The following is a 15,224-nucleotide window of genomic DNA, read 5'->3' as shown; positions in this document are numbered from 1 at the left end:
TCATCATCAACCAGTGACGCTCTCTCCGACAATAAACCCGCGACGCCGTGAACAAGTGTGCAGAAATGTTGGCACTATTCATGTTGTGTAAAGGTGTGCAGAAAAATGTCAAATGCATAAAAAAAAAAAAAAAAAAAAAATTAAATATGTACTACAAATGTGCAGAAGAGGTGACAATGTGCATATTAGGTAAAAGTGTGCAGATTTAACTGCATCTTTTAAAAAAAACAACTAATTAAATAAAAAATACTAACTATGTCAACTGTATCTTTGAAAAATAAAGTAAATCAAAATATATACTAACTGTGCAGAGGTGATACTGTGCATATTGTGTAAGTGTGAAGGACAAATTAAAATGTAACTTTTAAAAATGAAAAATAAATGCAGAAAATCGTAACTGTGTGTTAAAAAAAACGAAATAAATAAAAATATGTACTAAAAAAAAGTGTCCGGAGGTGACGACAATGTGTAAAAGTGTGCAGAACATTTTTAACTGTATTTTTGAAAAAAAATTAAGTAAATAAAAATATTTACTAAATATGGAAGAACATTTTTAACTGTATCTTTAAAAAAAATAAGTAAATAAAAATATTTACTAACTATGGCAGAACACTTTTAACTATCTTTAAAAAAAACTAAGTAAATAAAAATATACACTAACTACAGCATAACCTTTTTAACTGTATCTTTGAAAAAAACTAAGTAAATAAATATAGATACATTTTAAATGTATCATTAAAAAACGAATTAAATAAAAATATATACTAAATATGTCAGAACATTTTTAAGTCTATGTTTGAAAAAAAAACTAAGTAAATAAAAATATATACTATGTGCAGAGGTGACACTACATACTGTGTGAGTGTGCAGAACGAATTAAAATGTATCTTTTTCAAAATAAAAATAAACTGTGCTACAGTGAAATTGTGCAAAATTTAGCAGAAAATTTTAACTGTATCTTAAAAGAACGAAATATATAAACATATACTACAAATGTGCAGAGGTGACAATGTGCATATTGTGTAAGTGTGCAGAACACATTAAAATGTGTCTTTTAAAAAATTAAAAAAAATAATGTGCAGAACATTTTAACTGTATGTTAAAAAAAAACGAAATAAATAAAAGATATGTACTACAAATGTGCAGAGGAGGTGTCAATGTGCGGAACATTTTTAACTAGTAAATAAAAATATACTAACTCTACGTGCGGAGGTGACATATTGTGTAAGTGTGCATAAATGTATCTTTTTGAAAAATCAAAAATAAATGGGCAAAGATGACCTTGTGCAAAAGTGTGCAGAAAAAGTTTAACTGTGTGTTAAAAAACGACTAGGACTAAAATGTGCAGAGGAGGTGACAATGTGCATGTTGTGTAATGGTGGAGGGAAAAAATGTGTCTTTAACAAAAACAAAATAAATACAAATATGTGCAGAGGTGACGTTGTGCATATTGTGTAATAGTCTGCAGAAAAACCCAATATATACATATTTTTAAACAAAGTAACTAAATATAGATACACAAAAACCATGTGCAAAAATGGTGACCATGCATATTGTGTAAAAGTCTGCAGAAACATTTAAAATATAGCTTATAAAAACGAAATAAATACAAATCTGTACTAAAAATGTGCAGAGGTAACATTGCGTGTGTATATATATATAAAATAACTAAATATATATATATATATATACACAAAAAACAATATGTAAACGGGTGATATTGTGCATTTTGTGTAAAAGTGTGCAGAAAAACCCAAGATATGTAAAAAAATATATATATATAAATATATACACAAACAACTATGTGCAAAAAAAATTGAGTATGTGCAAAATGTGTACAAGTCTGCAGAAAAATTTACAATTTGTATTTCTTTTCCAACGAAAGGAATACAAATATTGTGTAGAATGTGCATTTAGTGTACAAAAAAAATGTAAGATATATAAATTTTAAAAAGTGAGGAGAATTTACACCAAAAAACTGTGCAGAAGAAAATGTGCATGTGTAAAAGGCACGGAAACATTTCAGGGAAACATGTTAAAAAGTAAGAACAAATAAAATAATTGTGCATGTTTTGTAAAAGTGTGCAGAAAAACCCAAGATATGTAAAAAAAAAAAAAAAAAAGAACAAAATATATACACAAACTATGTGCAAAAAAAATTGAGTATGTGCATAATGTGTACAAGTCTGCAGAAAAATGTACAATTTTCTATTTCTTTTCCAACGAAAGGAATACAAATATTGTGTAGAAGAACAATGAGCAGAGAATGTGACAATGTGCATTTTGTGTACAAAAAAAATGTAAGATATATACATTTTAAAAAGTGTGCAGAAGAAAATGTGCATGTGTAAAAGGCACGGAAACATTTCAGGGAAACATGTTAAAAAGTAAGAACAAATAAAATAATTGTGCATGATTTGTAAAAGTGTGCAGAAAAACCCAAGATATGTTAAAAAAAAAAAGAACAAAATATATACACAAACAACTATGTGCAAAAAAAAATTGAGTACGTGCATAATGTGTACAAGTCTGCAGAAAAATGTACAATTTGTATTTCTTTTCCAACGAAAGGAATACAAATATTGTGTAGAATGTGCATTTAGTGTACAAAAAATGTAAGATGTATACATTTTAAAAAGTGAGGAGAATTTACACCCAAAAACTGTGCAGAAGAAAATGTGCATGTGTAAAAGGCACAGAAACAGTTCAGGGAAACATGTTAAAAAGTAAGAACAAATAAAATAATTGTGCATGTTTTGTAAAAGTGTGCAGAAAAACCCAGGATATGTAAAAAAAAAAAGAACAAAATATATACACAAACAACTATGTGCAAAAAAAAATTGAGTATGTGCATAATGTGTACAAGTCTGCAGGAAAATGTACAATTTGTATTTCTTTTCCAACGAAAGGAATACAAATATTGTGTAGAAGGTGCATTTAGTGTACAAAAAAATGTAAGATATATCAATTTTAAAAAGTGAGGAGAATTTACACCCAAAAAACTGTGCAGAAGAAAATGTGCATGTGTAAAAGGCACAGAAACAGTTCAGGGAAACATGTTAAAAAGTAAGAACAAATAAAATAATTGTGCATGATTTGTAAAAGTGTGCAGAAAAACCCAAGATATGTAAAAAAAAAAAAAAAAGAACAAAATATATACACAAACAACTATGTGCAAAAAAAATTGAGTATGTGCATAATGTGTACAAGTCTGCAGAAAAATTTACAATTTTCTATTTCTTTTCCAACGAAAGGAATACAAATATTGTGTAGAAGAACAATGAGCAGAGAATGTGACAATGTGCATTTTGTGTACAAAAAATGTAAGATATATATACATTTTAAAAAGTGTGCAGAAGAAAATGTGCATGTGTAAAAGGCACGGAAACATTTCAGGGAAACATGTTAAAAAGTAAGAAAAAATACAATAATCGTGCATGTTTTGTAAAAGTGTGCAGAAAAACCCAAGATATGTAAAAAAAAAAAGAACAAAATATATACACAAACAACTATGTGCAAAAAAAAATTGAGTATGTGCATAATGTGTACAAGTCTGCAGAAAAATGTACAATTTGTATTTCTTTTCCAATGAAAGGAATACAAATACTGTGTAGAATGTGCATTTAGTGTACAAAAAAATGTAAGATATATACATTTTAAAAAGTGAGGAGAATTTACACCCAAAAAGTGTGCAGAAGAAAATGTGCATGTGTAAAAGGCACGGAAACATTTCAGGGAAACATGTTAAAAAGTAAGAACAAATACAATAATTGTGGATGTTTTGTAAAAGTGTGCAGAAAAAAATAATTATATATATTTCTTTTTAAATAAGAATACATAATGTATTCTTACTACAATGTGCATGTGTAAAAGTGTACAGAAAATTGAGATAGACATTTTTTTTAAATAACAAAAATAATTGTGCATCTTGTGTAAAAGTGCAAAAATTTTGAAAATATAATTAAAAATGAACAATGCGCATGCTTTGTAGAAGTGAAGAGAAACATTGAAGATATAATTTAAAAAAAGAAAAATGTTTAAAAGTGAATAAAGAGCAATGTATATTAAAGAAGAACAATGTTGTGTAAAGGTGAACAGAAAAATGGAAGATATAATAAGAAAAGAAGAATGAAAAAAGGAGAGTGTTGTGGAGAAGTGTAATGTAAAGATGTTGGATGTGGTGTTGCTGTACCTGCTTGGTGGTGGGAACAGTGTTGCCCTCTGACAGAGGGGACAGAACTTCATTTTTCCAGTACATCAAGCACGCAGCCTCCGGAGCCTCCGCCCGAGTCAGCGGCAGCACTCAAGCCGGGGTGAAGTCGTCGACGGCCGGCCAGCGGAGCTCGGGTTATCCGCCGTTCGCATGGAGGTCTTGCAACTTTTTTTTTTTTTTTTATGGTAGATCCTTCCCCGGCCTTGGAGTGCTCCTCTCCCCGCCTTCTCGTCTCCTCTCTCCGCGTCCTTCTCGATGGTTCCGTGGTGCACTTTGAAGAGAGAAGCACCTAACATGCAGACTCTCCTCCTCCTTCTCCTTCTCCTGCTGGGATGGACTTCTTGTCTGCAGGGAGTACAAGTCTTCTCTCCCTCCAGCGCAGGAGAGAGGGAGGAGGGAAGGAGGGAAGGAAGGCAAGGAGGAAAGGAGGGAAGGAAGGGAGGAGGCATGCGACTGAAAAAGCCGCAAAAGAGGAAGGTTTGCAAACGGCCTTTCTTCTGCTGCAGGCTTGCAGCAAAACAAAGAGCCGGCCAGAAAAAGAGCATTTTTGACTTTTGCCAGCGGATATTTGCAGCTGAGGTGGCCGCCAACATTGCAGACATTTCCCGGACTAAACCGCCTTGCTCCCGCGTCATTCGGCCGGGGGGAAAAAAAGCAACAATTAAACATGTTGACCGAGAAAACAATAAATAAACAACTCGTTTTTTAAGGGGGTAAAACAAAACAAAACAAAACAAAAAAAACAGTTATGAAAGTTGACACTGCAAATGCCGAATGTTTTAATAATAAATTAATTAAATTCCTTCACGACACACATTCCTTTAAATTGTGCAATCATCCAAAGCACATCATTCTTACACAATTAAAATGAATAATAATAATAAAATGCCATGTTTTTGCAAAGAGGTAGGATTTGGTGGGTAATGATTTGGGATGATGTAATTAGATTATTACCACGCACTAATTCCAGTGAAACGATTATTGAAATGAAAGTCACAAAACGGAAAGATTAACAGTGTAAGGATTTTTTAAAAACATGCTTCAGACATATTTGATAACCTGCTTTGTATTATTATACTGCTGCAATAATAGTAATACACACACACACATATATGTGTGTATATATGTGTGTGTATATATATATATATATATATATATATATATATATATATATGTACATATATATATATATATATATATACTATATACAAACACACACACATATATATGTGTATGTATGTGTCTGTATATATATATATATACAGACACATATATACATACATATATATATACATAAACATTCATATATATACACACATATATTTACATATGTATATATATTCATATATACACACATTCATATATACATATACACACATATACACATGCATATATACATACATACATATATATATATATATAAATATATATATATATATATATACATAAACATCACATATATACACACACATATTTACATATGTATATATATTCATATATACACATATATACACACACATTCAATATACATATACACATGCATATATACATATATATATGTATATATATATACATATATATATATACACACATACATACATAAATACATACATATATATACATAAACATTCATATATATATACACACATATATTTACATATGTATATATATATATATATTCATATATATATACACACATTCATATATACATATACACACATATACACATGCATATATAGATACATATATATATATACACATACATATATACATAAATACATACATATATACATAAACATTCATATATATACACACACACATATATATTTACATATGTATGTATAATATATATATATATATCCATCCATTTTCTACCGCTTATTCCCTTTTGGGGTCACGGGGGGCGCTGGCGCCTATCTCAGCTACAATCGGTATATATATATATATATATATTCATATATACACATATATATATACACACACATTCATGTATACATATACACACATATACACATACATATATATGTATATATATAAATATATATATGCGTATATATGTATGTATATATGTACACATATATAGATACATATATATATATATACATACATACATATATATATACATACATATACATATTTATGTGTATATATATACTGTATATATATATATATATATATATATATATATATATATATATATACAGTATATGCTTAATGACACAAGTTGGAATATAAAGCAGCATTCAGTTTTCTGATAAGAGATGAACTGAGGTTTAATTGAAAAAACAATTGTGAAACCTCTGAAAACATGACAAGCATCCCTAGAAAGATATGTTGTGAATACTGCACATGACAAATAATAAATACAATCAACACTCATGGGAGGGGCTGTTTGCAGCGTGCTCACAGTAACACACACGCTAAACGTGTGTTACGTGACAATAACTCATTATGTCCAACAGGGAATGGCATTCAGGCTAAGAAGAGCATAACGCATTTTAATCCCACTTCAATTTCATTTGATGCATGTTTTGCACGAAACATGGGAAATAAATTGTTCAAAAATGTAAATTTTTTTTTAAAGCACACAATATTTGCAAAACTGAACATATATTCTGAACCAATCAGTACGACTGCTCACCGAAAATGTGAGGAGTATGACATTAAGATGCATTTACAGTTGCAACTTTTTTGTTGTTGTTGCGCCCTAAAATGTGTCAATACTGTAAGTATTGTACTTATGACACAGTTCGATTGCAACGTGCATCTGCTCTGCGCTGCAGTTTTCACTGACTAATTTGAATGTGACATCACTAATGCTATGTCAATAGCATAGCCAATGTAAATTAGCATCAAGCTAGCGCATTTTCGGAAAAGTGGAGCCTTACTTTACTTACATTAGAGCGTTGTTTGGAGTCAGTGGAAAATTGCAAAGTTACCCAGAGCAGGGGTGTCCAAACGTTTTACCAGCAGCGAGGCCAACGCTGATAAAATAAAGAAAGATGCGGGGGAGTCGCTTTGATACACTTTGTGCGTTAAAGATGCGAAAAGGAAAGCCGTTTATGTCAATATGTGCTAAGCTAGCTGAACAAAACATCCACGTTAGCTTTGTGTTTGAACTGACACGGCAAATTAGTTTTTGTATTACTTGGGCTGTCAAAACATCAAGTTAACTTACGTAATTAATCACATATATTGCAATAATCACAGGTGTATGCAGATTAATTATTTATTTTGCTTGTTCACCCTTTAATCTCTTTTAACAATAACATTGAATTTTTGTCAAAATACTAGGGTCTTCTATAAATAATTCAAATGGTTTAAATGGATTAAAATCAGGAAAGTGAACGACTACTAGCAATACTTGTGATTAATCATGATTAATCCCAATTCAAAAGTGTGATTAATCTGAGTTAAAAAAATCTAATTATATGTCAACATACACCAATAGATCTGAACAAAATATCCACGTTAGCTTTGTGTTCGGAATTATTATCATACTACTTGGGCTGTCAAAAATATCAAGTTAACTTATGCAATTAAGCACGTATATTGCAATAATCACAGGTATATGCAGATTAATCATTAATTTTGCTTGTTTACCTTTTAATCTCTTTTAACAATAACATTTTTTTTGTGTCAAAATATTAGGGTCTTTGATAAATGATTCAAATGGTTTAAGTTGATTAAAATCAGGAAAGTGAGCGACTACTAGCAATACTTGTGATTAATCATGATTAATCCCAATTCAAAAGTGTGATTAATCTGAGTTAAAAAATCTAATTCTATGTCAATATACACCAATAGATCCAAACAAAATATCCACGTTAGTTTTTTGTTCAGAATTATTACCATACTACTTGGGCTGTCAAAAATATCAAGTTAATTTATGCAATTAAGCACGTATATTGCAATAATCACAGGTCTATGCAGATTAATCATTTATTTGGCTTGTTTACCTTTTAATTTCTTTTAACAATAAAACATTTTTTGTGTCAAAATACTAGGGTCTTTGATAAATGATTCCAATGGTTTAAGTTGATTAAAATCAGGAAAGTGAGCGACTACTAGCAATACTTGTGATTAATCATGATTAATCCCAATTCAAAAGTGTGATTAATCTGAGTTAAAAAATCTAATTGTATGTCAACATACACCAATAAATCTGAACAAAATATCCACGTTAGCTTTGTGTTGGGAATTATTACCATACTACTTGGGCTGTCAAAAATATCAAGTTAATTTACGCAATTAAGCACGTATAATGCAATAATCACAGGTATATGCAGATTAATCATTTATTTGTCTTGTTTACCTTTTAATCGAGTCTAACAATAACATATAATTTGTGTCCAATTACTAGGGTGTTTTATAGAAGATTTTTATTGTTTAGGTTGATTAAAATCAGGCAAGCGAGCGACTACTAGCAATAGTTGCGATTAATCATGATTAATCCAAATTCAATTGCAATTAATCTGATTTAAAAAGTATAATTGTGTGTCAATATATGCTAAACTGGCTTCACTGTAACCATGAGGAAAGACCGCTGTGTTGTTTCCTTTAATGCTAATAAGATTACAATGTTATGCAGAGGTTTACTTACCATTTTATAGACAAACTACACTATTTATAATAACTATTAAGTTATTAAACTATCAAGTATAGCAAATATTTGAGAAGAACTGGTGTAATTTAATAACCAGGACCGTCACAAAGTTAACTCATGCAATTAATCCCAAACAAATATTGCATTAATCAAAGGGATATGCAGATTACTATCATTTATTTTACTCGTTTACCTTTTTAATCTATTCTAACACCATTTAATTTGAGTCTTTTTTTCCCTCCAAATAATTTGAAATGCATAAGTTATTTAAAAACGGATCGACTACTAGCAATTCTTGTGATTCATCGTGATTAATCCAAATTCAAAAGTGTAGAGCGACGAGAGAAATACCCCAGACTTCTCTTTGGTAAAGTAAATGATTTGCCTAAGTGGCTGGAGAGGACATGTTAAAAAAATAAAATAAAACGGAATAAAATCAAAAGTGTGATTAATCAGATCTTTTTTTTTTTTTTTAAGCACTCTGTGTAAATATATCGCAATAACAATACATGCATTTTATCAACAATATGATTTGCCTGAGTGGCTGGACAAGACATATATATATAAAAAAAAAATACAAAAAAAAAACGTTTTAAGAGTGATTAATCTGATTTTTTTTTTAAATTGTTGACAGCAATACGTACAACATATAGTAATAAATGAATTTTATCAAGAATATGATTTGTCTAAGTGGTTGGATAGGACATGTACAAAAATAAAATAAAATAAAATGTGATTAATCAGATTTTTTTTTTTTTCAAAGCATTACGTGTAACATATTTCAATAATAATAAATGCATTTTATCAACAATATGATTTGCCTGAGTGGCAGGACAGGACATGTTATAAAAAATAATATTAATACTAATAATTAGAAGTGTGATTAATCTGATTTGAAAAAATAATTGACCGCAATACGTATCCATCCATTATCTACCGCTTGTCCCTTATGGGGTAGCGATACGTATAACATATCTTAATAATACTAACAAAAGCATTTTATCGACAATATGATTTGCCTGAGTGGCAGGACAGGACATGTTATAAAAAATAATATTAATACTAATAATTAGAAGTGTGATTAATCTGATTTGAAAAAAATAATTGACCGCAATACGTATCCATCCATCCATTACCTACCGCTTGTCCCTTATGGGGTAGCGATACGTATAACATATCTTAATAATACTAATAAAAGCATTTTATCGACAATATGATTTGCCTGAGTGGCTGGACAAAACATGTTATAAAAAATAATATTAATACTAATAATTAGAAGTGTGATTAATCTGATTTGAAAAAATAATTGACCGCAATACGTATCCATCCATTATCTACCGTTTGTCCCTTATGGGGTAGCGATACGTATAACATATCTGAATAATACTAATAAAAGCATTTTATCGACAATATGATTTGCCTGAGTGGCTGGACAAAACATGTTATAAGAAAAAAATAAATAAAGTGTGATTGATCCGATTAAAAAAAGAATTGACAGCAATTTGTATATCCATCCATATTCTACCGCTTATTCCCTCTTGGGGTTGCTGGCGCCTATCTCAGCTACAGTCAGGCGGAAGGCGGGGTAAACCCTGGACAAGTCGCCACTCCATAACGTATCTCAATAATAATGAATACATTTTTATCAAAAGTACGATTTGCTTGAGTGGCAGGACAGAACATGTACAAACATAAAACAAATAAAAAAATGAAGTTTGATTCATTTGATTTTGAAAATGAATTGACAGCACTATACCGAAAACATATCTCAATAACAATAAATGACTTTTATTTTTACGATCTGTCGGGGGCCAATACAAAATAAGCCGCAGGCCTGCACTTTGGACACCCCCTTGGCCCAGAGGTAGTTTGCTCTCAGTGCTGCTGAAGTGACGGGCGAGTGCAGGCGGTTGACGCACTGCGGACACCCTCGGACTTGGCATAGGACTGGGTGGGTGGGTGCCTGAGAAGTAGAAGCTTGGGGACCAACAACATCCCTCGCCTAGTTTACGTGCGGTGATAGCGCCCCCTAGCATGTCTGCAAACAGCCCCAGCTGTAAACACTCTCACATACAAGCTGGCCAAAAAGTCTCTCAATAAAAGCCAGTATTTGGCGGGCGGGGTGGGGTCATCTCCTGAACCTGCGAAAGGGTCTGCTGTGAGATTTAGAGTAGGGCTCCCAGCGCTTCCTCTCGGGAGGCTTGTTGTAGACGTAGGCAGACGGTCCTGATAGATCATCATCCGGATTCTCCTCCATCATCTGCAGCTTGGCCTCGATGGCGCGGATCTTAGCGCTCGTACTTCACCGGGGAGGGAGGGACATAGTTGGAGAAGATACTGTAAGTATGTGGAAATGAGGGAGGCAGGGCAAGCAGATAAGTATGTGCAAATGGAGGTGTGCACGCTGGAGGGGGACGCAGGTGACGGAGAGAGAAAGAAAGAGAGAGAGGAAAGGGGGACAAGAAGATAAGTAAAAACCCCGTTTCCGTAGGAGTTGGGAAATTGTGTTCGATGTAAATATAAACGGAATATAAATTATTTGCAAATCCTTTTCAACCCATATTCAGTTGAATATGCGACAAAGACAACATATTTGATGTTCAAACTCATAAACTAAAATAAATAATAATTAACTTTGAATTTCATGGCTGCAACACGTGCCAAAGTAGTTGGGAAAGGGCATGTTCACCACTGTGTTACATCACCTTTTCTTTGAACAACACTCAATAAACGTTTGGGAACTGAGGAAACTAATTGTTGAAGGTGAGACATTTAAGTCTCACCTTAAAACTCATCTGTATACTCTAGCCTTTAAATAGACCTCCTTTTTAGACCAGTTGATCTGCCGCTTCTTTTCTTTCTCCTATGTCCCCCCCTCCCTTGTGGAGGGGGTCCGGTCCGATGACCATGGATGAAGTACTGGCTGTCCAGAGTCGGGACCCAGGATGGACCGCTCGCCTGTATCGGTTGGGGAAATCTCTACGCTGCTGATCCGCCTCCGCTTGAGATGGTCTCCTGTGGACGGGACTCTCGCTGCTGTCTTGGATCCGCTTGAACTGAACTCTCGCGGCTGTGTTGGAGTCACTATGGATTGAACTTTCACAGTATCATGTTAGACCCGCTCGACATCCATTGCTTTTGGTCCCCTAGAGGGGGGGAGAGGGGGGGGGGGGGGGGTTGCCCACATCTGAGGTCCTCTCCAAGGTTTCTCATAGTCAGCATTGTCACTGGCGTCCCACTGGATGTGAATTCTCCCTGCCCACTGGGTGTGAGTTTTCCTTGCCCTTTTGTGGGTTCTTCCGAGGATGTTGTAGTCGTGATGATTTGTGCAGTCCTTTGAGACATTTGTGATTTGGGGCTATATAAATAAACATTGATTGATTGATTGAAGCATTGAAAGTGGAATTCTTTCCCATTCTTGTTTTATGTAGAGCTTCAGTCGTTCAACTGTCGTATTTTACGCTTCATAATGCGCCACACATTTTCCATGGGAGACAGGTCTGGACTGCAGGCGGGCCAGGAAAATACCCGCACTCTTTTTTTTACCAAGCCACGGTGTTGTAACATGTGCTGAATGTGGCTTGGCATTGTCTTGCTGAAATAAGCAGGGGCGTCCATGAAAAAGACGGTGCTTAGATGTCAGCATATGTTGTTCCAAAACCTGTATGTACCTTTCAGCATTAATGGTGCCTTTATAGATGTGTAAGTTATCCATGCCTTGGGCACTAATGCACCCCCATACCATCACAGATGCTGGCTTTTCAACTTTGCATCGATAACAGTCTGGATGGTTCGCTTTCCCTTTGGTTCGGATGACACAATGTCAAATATTTCCAAAAACAATTTGAAATGTGGACTCGTCAGACCACAGAACACTTTTCCACTTTGCATCAGTCCATCTTGGATGATCTCGGGCCAGAGAAGCCGGCAGCGTTTCTGGATGTTGTTGATAAATGGCTTTCGCTTTGCATAGTAGAGCTTTAACTTGCACTTACAGATGTAGTGACCAACTGTATTTCGTGACTGTAAATTCTGAAGTGTTCCTGAGCCCATGTGGTGATTTCCTTTATAGATTGATGCGGGTTTTTGATGGATGGAAGGTCACGGTCATTCAATGTTGGTTTCCGGCCATGCCGCTTACGTGGAGTGATTTCTCCAGATTCTCTGAAGCTTTTGATGATATTATGGAGCGTAGATGTTGAAATCCCTTAAATTTCTTTCAATTGCATTTTGAGAAACGTTGTTCTTAAAGTGTTAGACTATTTGCGCACGCAGTTGTGGACAAAGGGGTGTACCTCGCCCCATCCTTTCTTGTGAAAGACTGAGCATTTCATGGAAGCTGTTTTTATACCCAATCATGGCACCCACCTGTTCCCAATTAGCCTGCACATGACCATAGGTGAGGATGGGAACGTAGATCGACCGGTAAATTGAGAGCTTTGCCTTCCGGCTCAGCTCCTTCTTCACCACAACGGATCGATACAACGTCCGCATTACTGAAGACGCCGCACCGATCCGCCTGTCGATCTCACGATCCACTCTTCCCCCACTCGTGAACAAGACTCCTAGGTACTTGTACCGAAAGGATAAGACCACGGGTACAAGCGGCCGAAATGAGTTTCCTCCTCCGGGTGGCGGGGCTCTCCTTTAGAGATAGGGTGAGAAGCTCTGCCATCCGGGAGGAACTCAAAGTAAAGCCGCTGCTCCTCCACATCGAGAGGAGCCAGATGAGGTGGTTCGGGCATCTGGTCAGGATGCCACCTGAACGCCTCCCTAGGGATGTGTTTAGGGCACGTCCAGCTGGTAGGAGGCCACGGGGAAGACCCAGGACACGTTGGGAAGACTATGTCTCCCGGCTGGCCTGGGAACGCCTCGGGATCCCCCGGGAAGAGCTAGACGAAGTGGCTGGAGATAGGGAAGTCTGGGCTTCCCTGCTTAGGCTGCTGCCCCCGCGACCCGACCTCGGATAAGCGGAAAATGATGGATGGATGGATGGACCTGTGGGGTGTTCCTAATAAGTGTTTGATGAGCATTCCTCAACTTTATCAGTATTTATTGCCACCTTTCCCAACTTCTTTGTACCGTGTTGCTGGCATCAAATTCTAAAGTTAATGATTATTTGCACACAAAAAAAAATGTTTATGAGTTTGAACATCAAATATGTTGTCTTTGTAGCATATTCAAGTGATTATGGGTTGAAAATGATTTGCAAATCATTGTATTCCGTTTATATTTACATCTAACACCATTTCCCAACTTATATGGGAAGAGAGTTTGTATATATAAATGGAGGTGTGCACACTGGAGGGGGACACGGGTGAGAGATGGAGGAGGGGTAGAGAGAGAGAGAGAGAGAGAGAGAGACATAGAGAAGGGGGACATGGCTGAAGAAGATAAGTATGTATAAATGGAGGTGTGCATGCTGGAGGGTGATGCAGGTGAGAGAGCAGCCAGATGATGTCTTGGCGCTGAAGGGAGTGTTTTTATTTCCTGGGGAAGGGAGCCATTTGGGAGGAGACACTAGAGTCCAAGTGCGCGCGACGGCCTTCTTCCTCCCCCGAGGAGAGCCCTTGACGCCGGCACACCGTCTGTGAGAGCTCCCACTTTGCACACTGCTGCCCGCATGCAAATAAAGTCATCTTGTCAAGATGACTGCACGCTACATAAAAGTGCATATCAGAAAAAAGAGGCGACAATGCACGGCAGTACGCCAGCACCGCCACTTAATCACTTCTTTCTTCTTCGAGATATTCCAATAAGCAAGTGGAAGATCAATTAGAGAGCAACCACATGGACTATTTATTTAGGCGTCTTACAGGTTGTACTGAAAAATAAAAGCTAAATATTAGGTGTGCGTAAAAAATTGACTAGTATCCCAACACAGCAATTACGTATAAAATACTACACGGTCTAGCTCCATCCTATCTTGCCGATTGTATTGTACCATATGTCCCGGCAAGAAATCTGCGTTCAAAGGACTCCGGCTTATTAGTGATTCCCAAAGCCCAAAAAAAGTCTGCGGGCTATAGAGCGTTTTCATTTCGGGCTCCAGTACTCTGGAATGCCCTCCCGGTAAAAGTTTGAGATGCCACCTCAGTAGAAGTATTTAAGTCTCACCTTAAAACTCATTTGTATACTCTAGCCTTTAAATAGACTCCCTTTTTAGACCAGTTGATCTGCCGTTTCTTTTCTTTTTCTTCTATGTCCCACTCTCCTTTGTGGAGGGGGTCCGGTCCGATCCGGTGGCCATGTACTGCTTGCCCGTGTATCGGCTGGGGACATCTCTGCGCTGCTGATCCGCCTCCGCTTGGGATGGTTTCCTGCTGGCTCCGCTGTGAACGGGACTCTCGCAGCTGTGTTGGATCCGCTTTGGACTGGACTCTCGCGACTGTGTTGGATCCATTA

The 15,224-nt window shown here is 35.5% G+C and overlaps 2 protein-coding genes across 4 annotated transcripts in view; both read right to left on the bottom strand.

The window, feature by feature from the left end:
- lhx6a (LIM homeobox 6a) overlaps positions 1–4,574 on the bottom strand; it is a 52,706-nt gene extending 48,132 nt beyond the window's left edge. Inside the window, exon 1 of one of the 2 annotated variants that reach the window (XM_061907744.1) lies at positions 4,193–4,574. In XM_061907744.1, coding sequence (XP_061763728.1) covers positions 4,193–4,258 — 66 coding nt within the window. In that variant the 5' untranslated portion in view covers positions 4,259–4,574. The remainder of the gene's footprint in view (positions 1–4,192) is intronic. The other variant, XM_061907745.1, reaches the window with a different exon arrangement.
- A 1,886-nt stretch (positions 4,575–6,460) lies between these two features.
- The window catches only part of rbm18 (RNA binding motif protein 18), a 32,457-nt gene continuing 23,693 nt past the window's right edge, over positions 6,461–15,224 (bottom strand). For both annotated transcript variants that reach the window (XM_061907742.1, XM_061907743.1), the window contains exon 6: positions 6,461–11,119. In XM_061907742.1, coding sequence (XP_061763726.1) covers positions 10,948–11,119 — 172 coding nt within the window. In that variant the 3' untranslated portion in view covers positions 6,461–10,947. The remainder of the gene's footprint in view (positions 11,120–15,224) is intronic.

Source organism: Nerophis ophidion, linkage group LG08 (assembly GCF_033978795.1).
Source record: "Nerophis ophidion isolate RoL-2023_Sa linkage group LG08, RoL_Noph_v1.0, whole genome shotgun sequence".
Lineage (NCBI taxonomy): Eukaryota > Metazoa > Chordata > Actinopteri > Syngnathiformes > Syngnathidae > Nerophis > Nerophis ophidion.
This window is presented reverse-complemented; position numbering and strand designations above follow the sequence as displayed.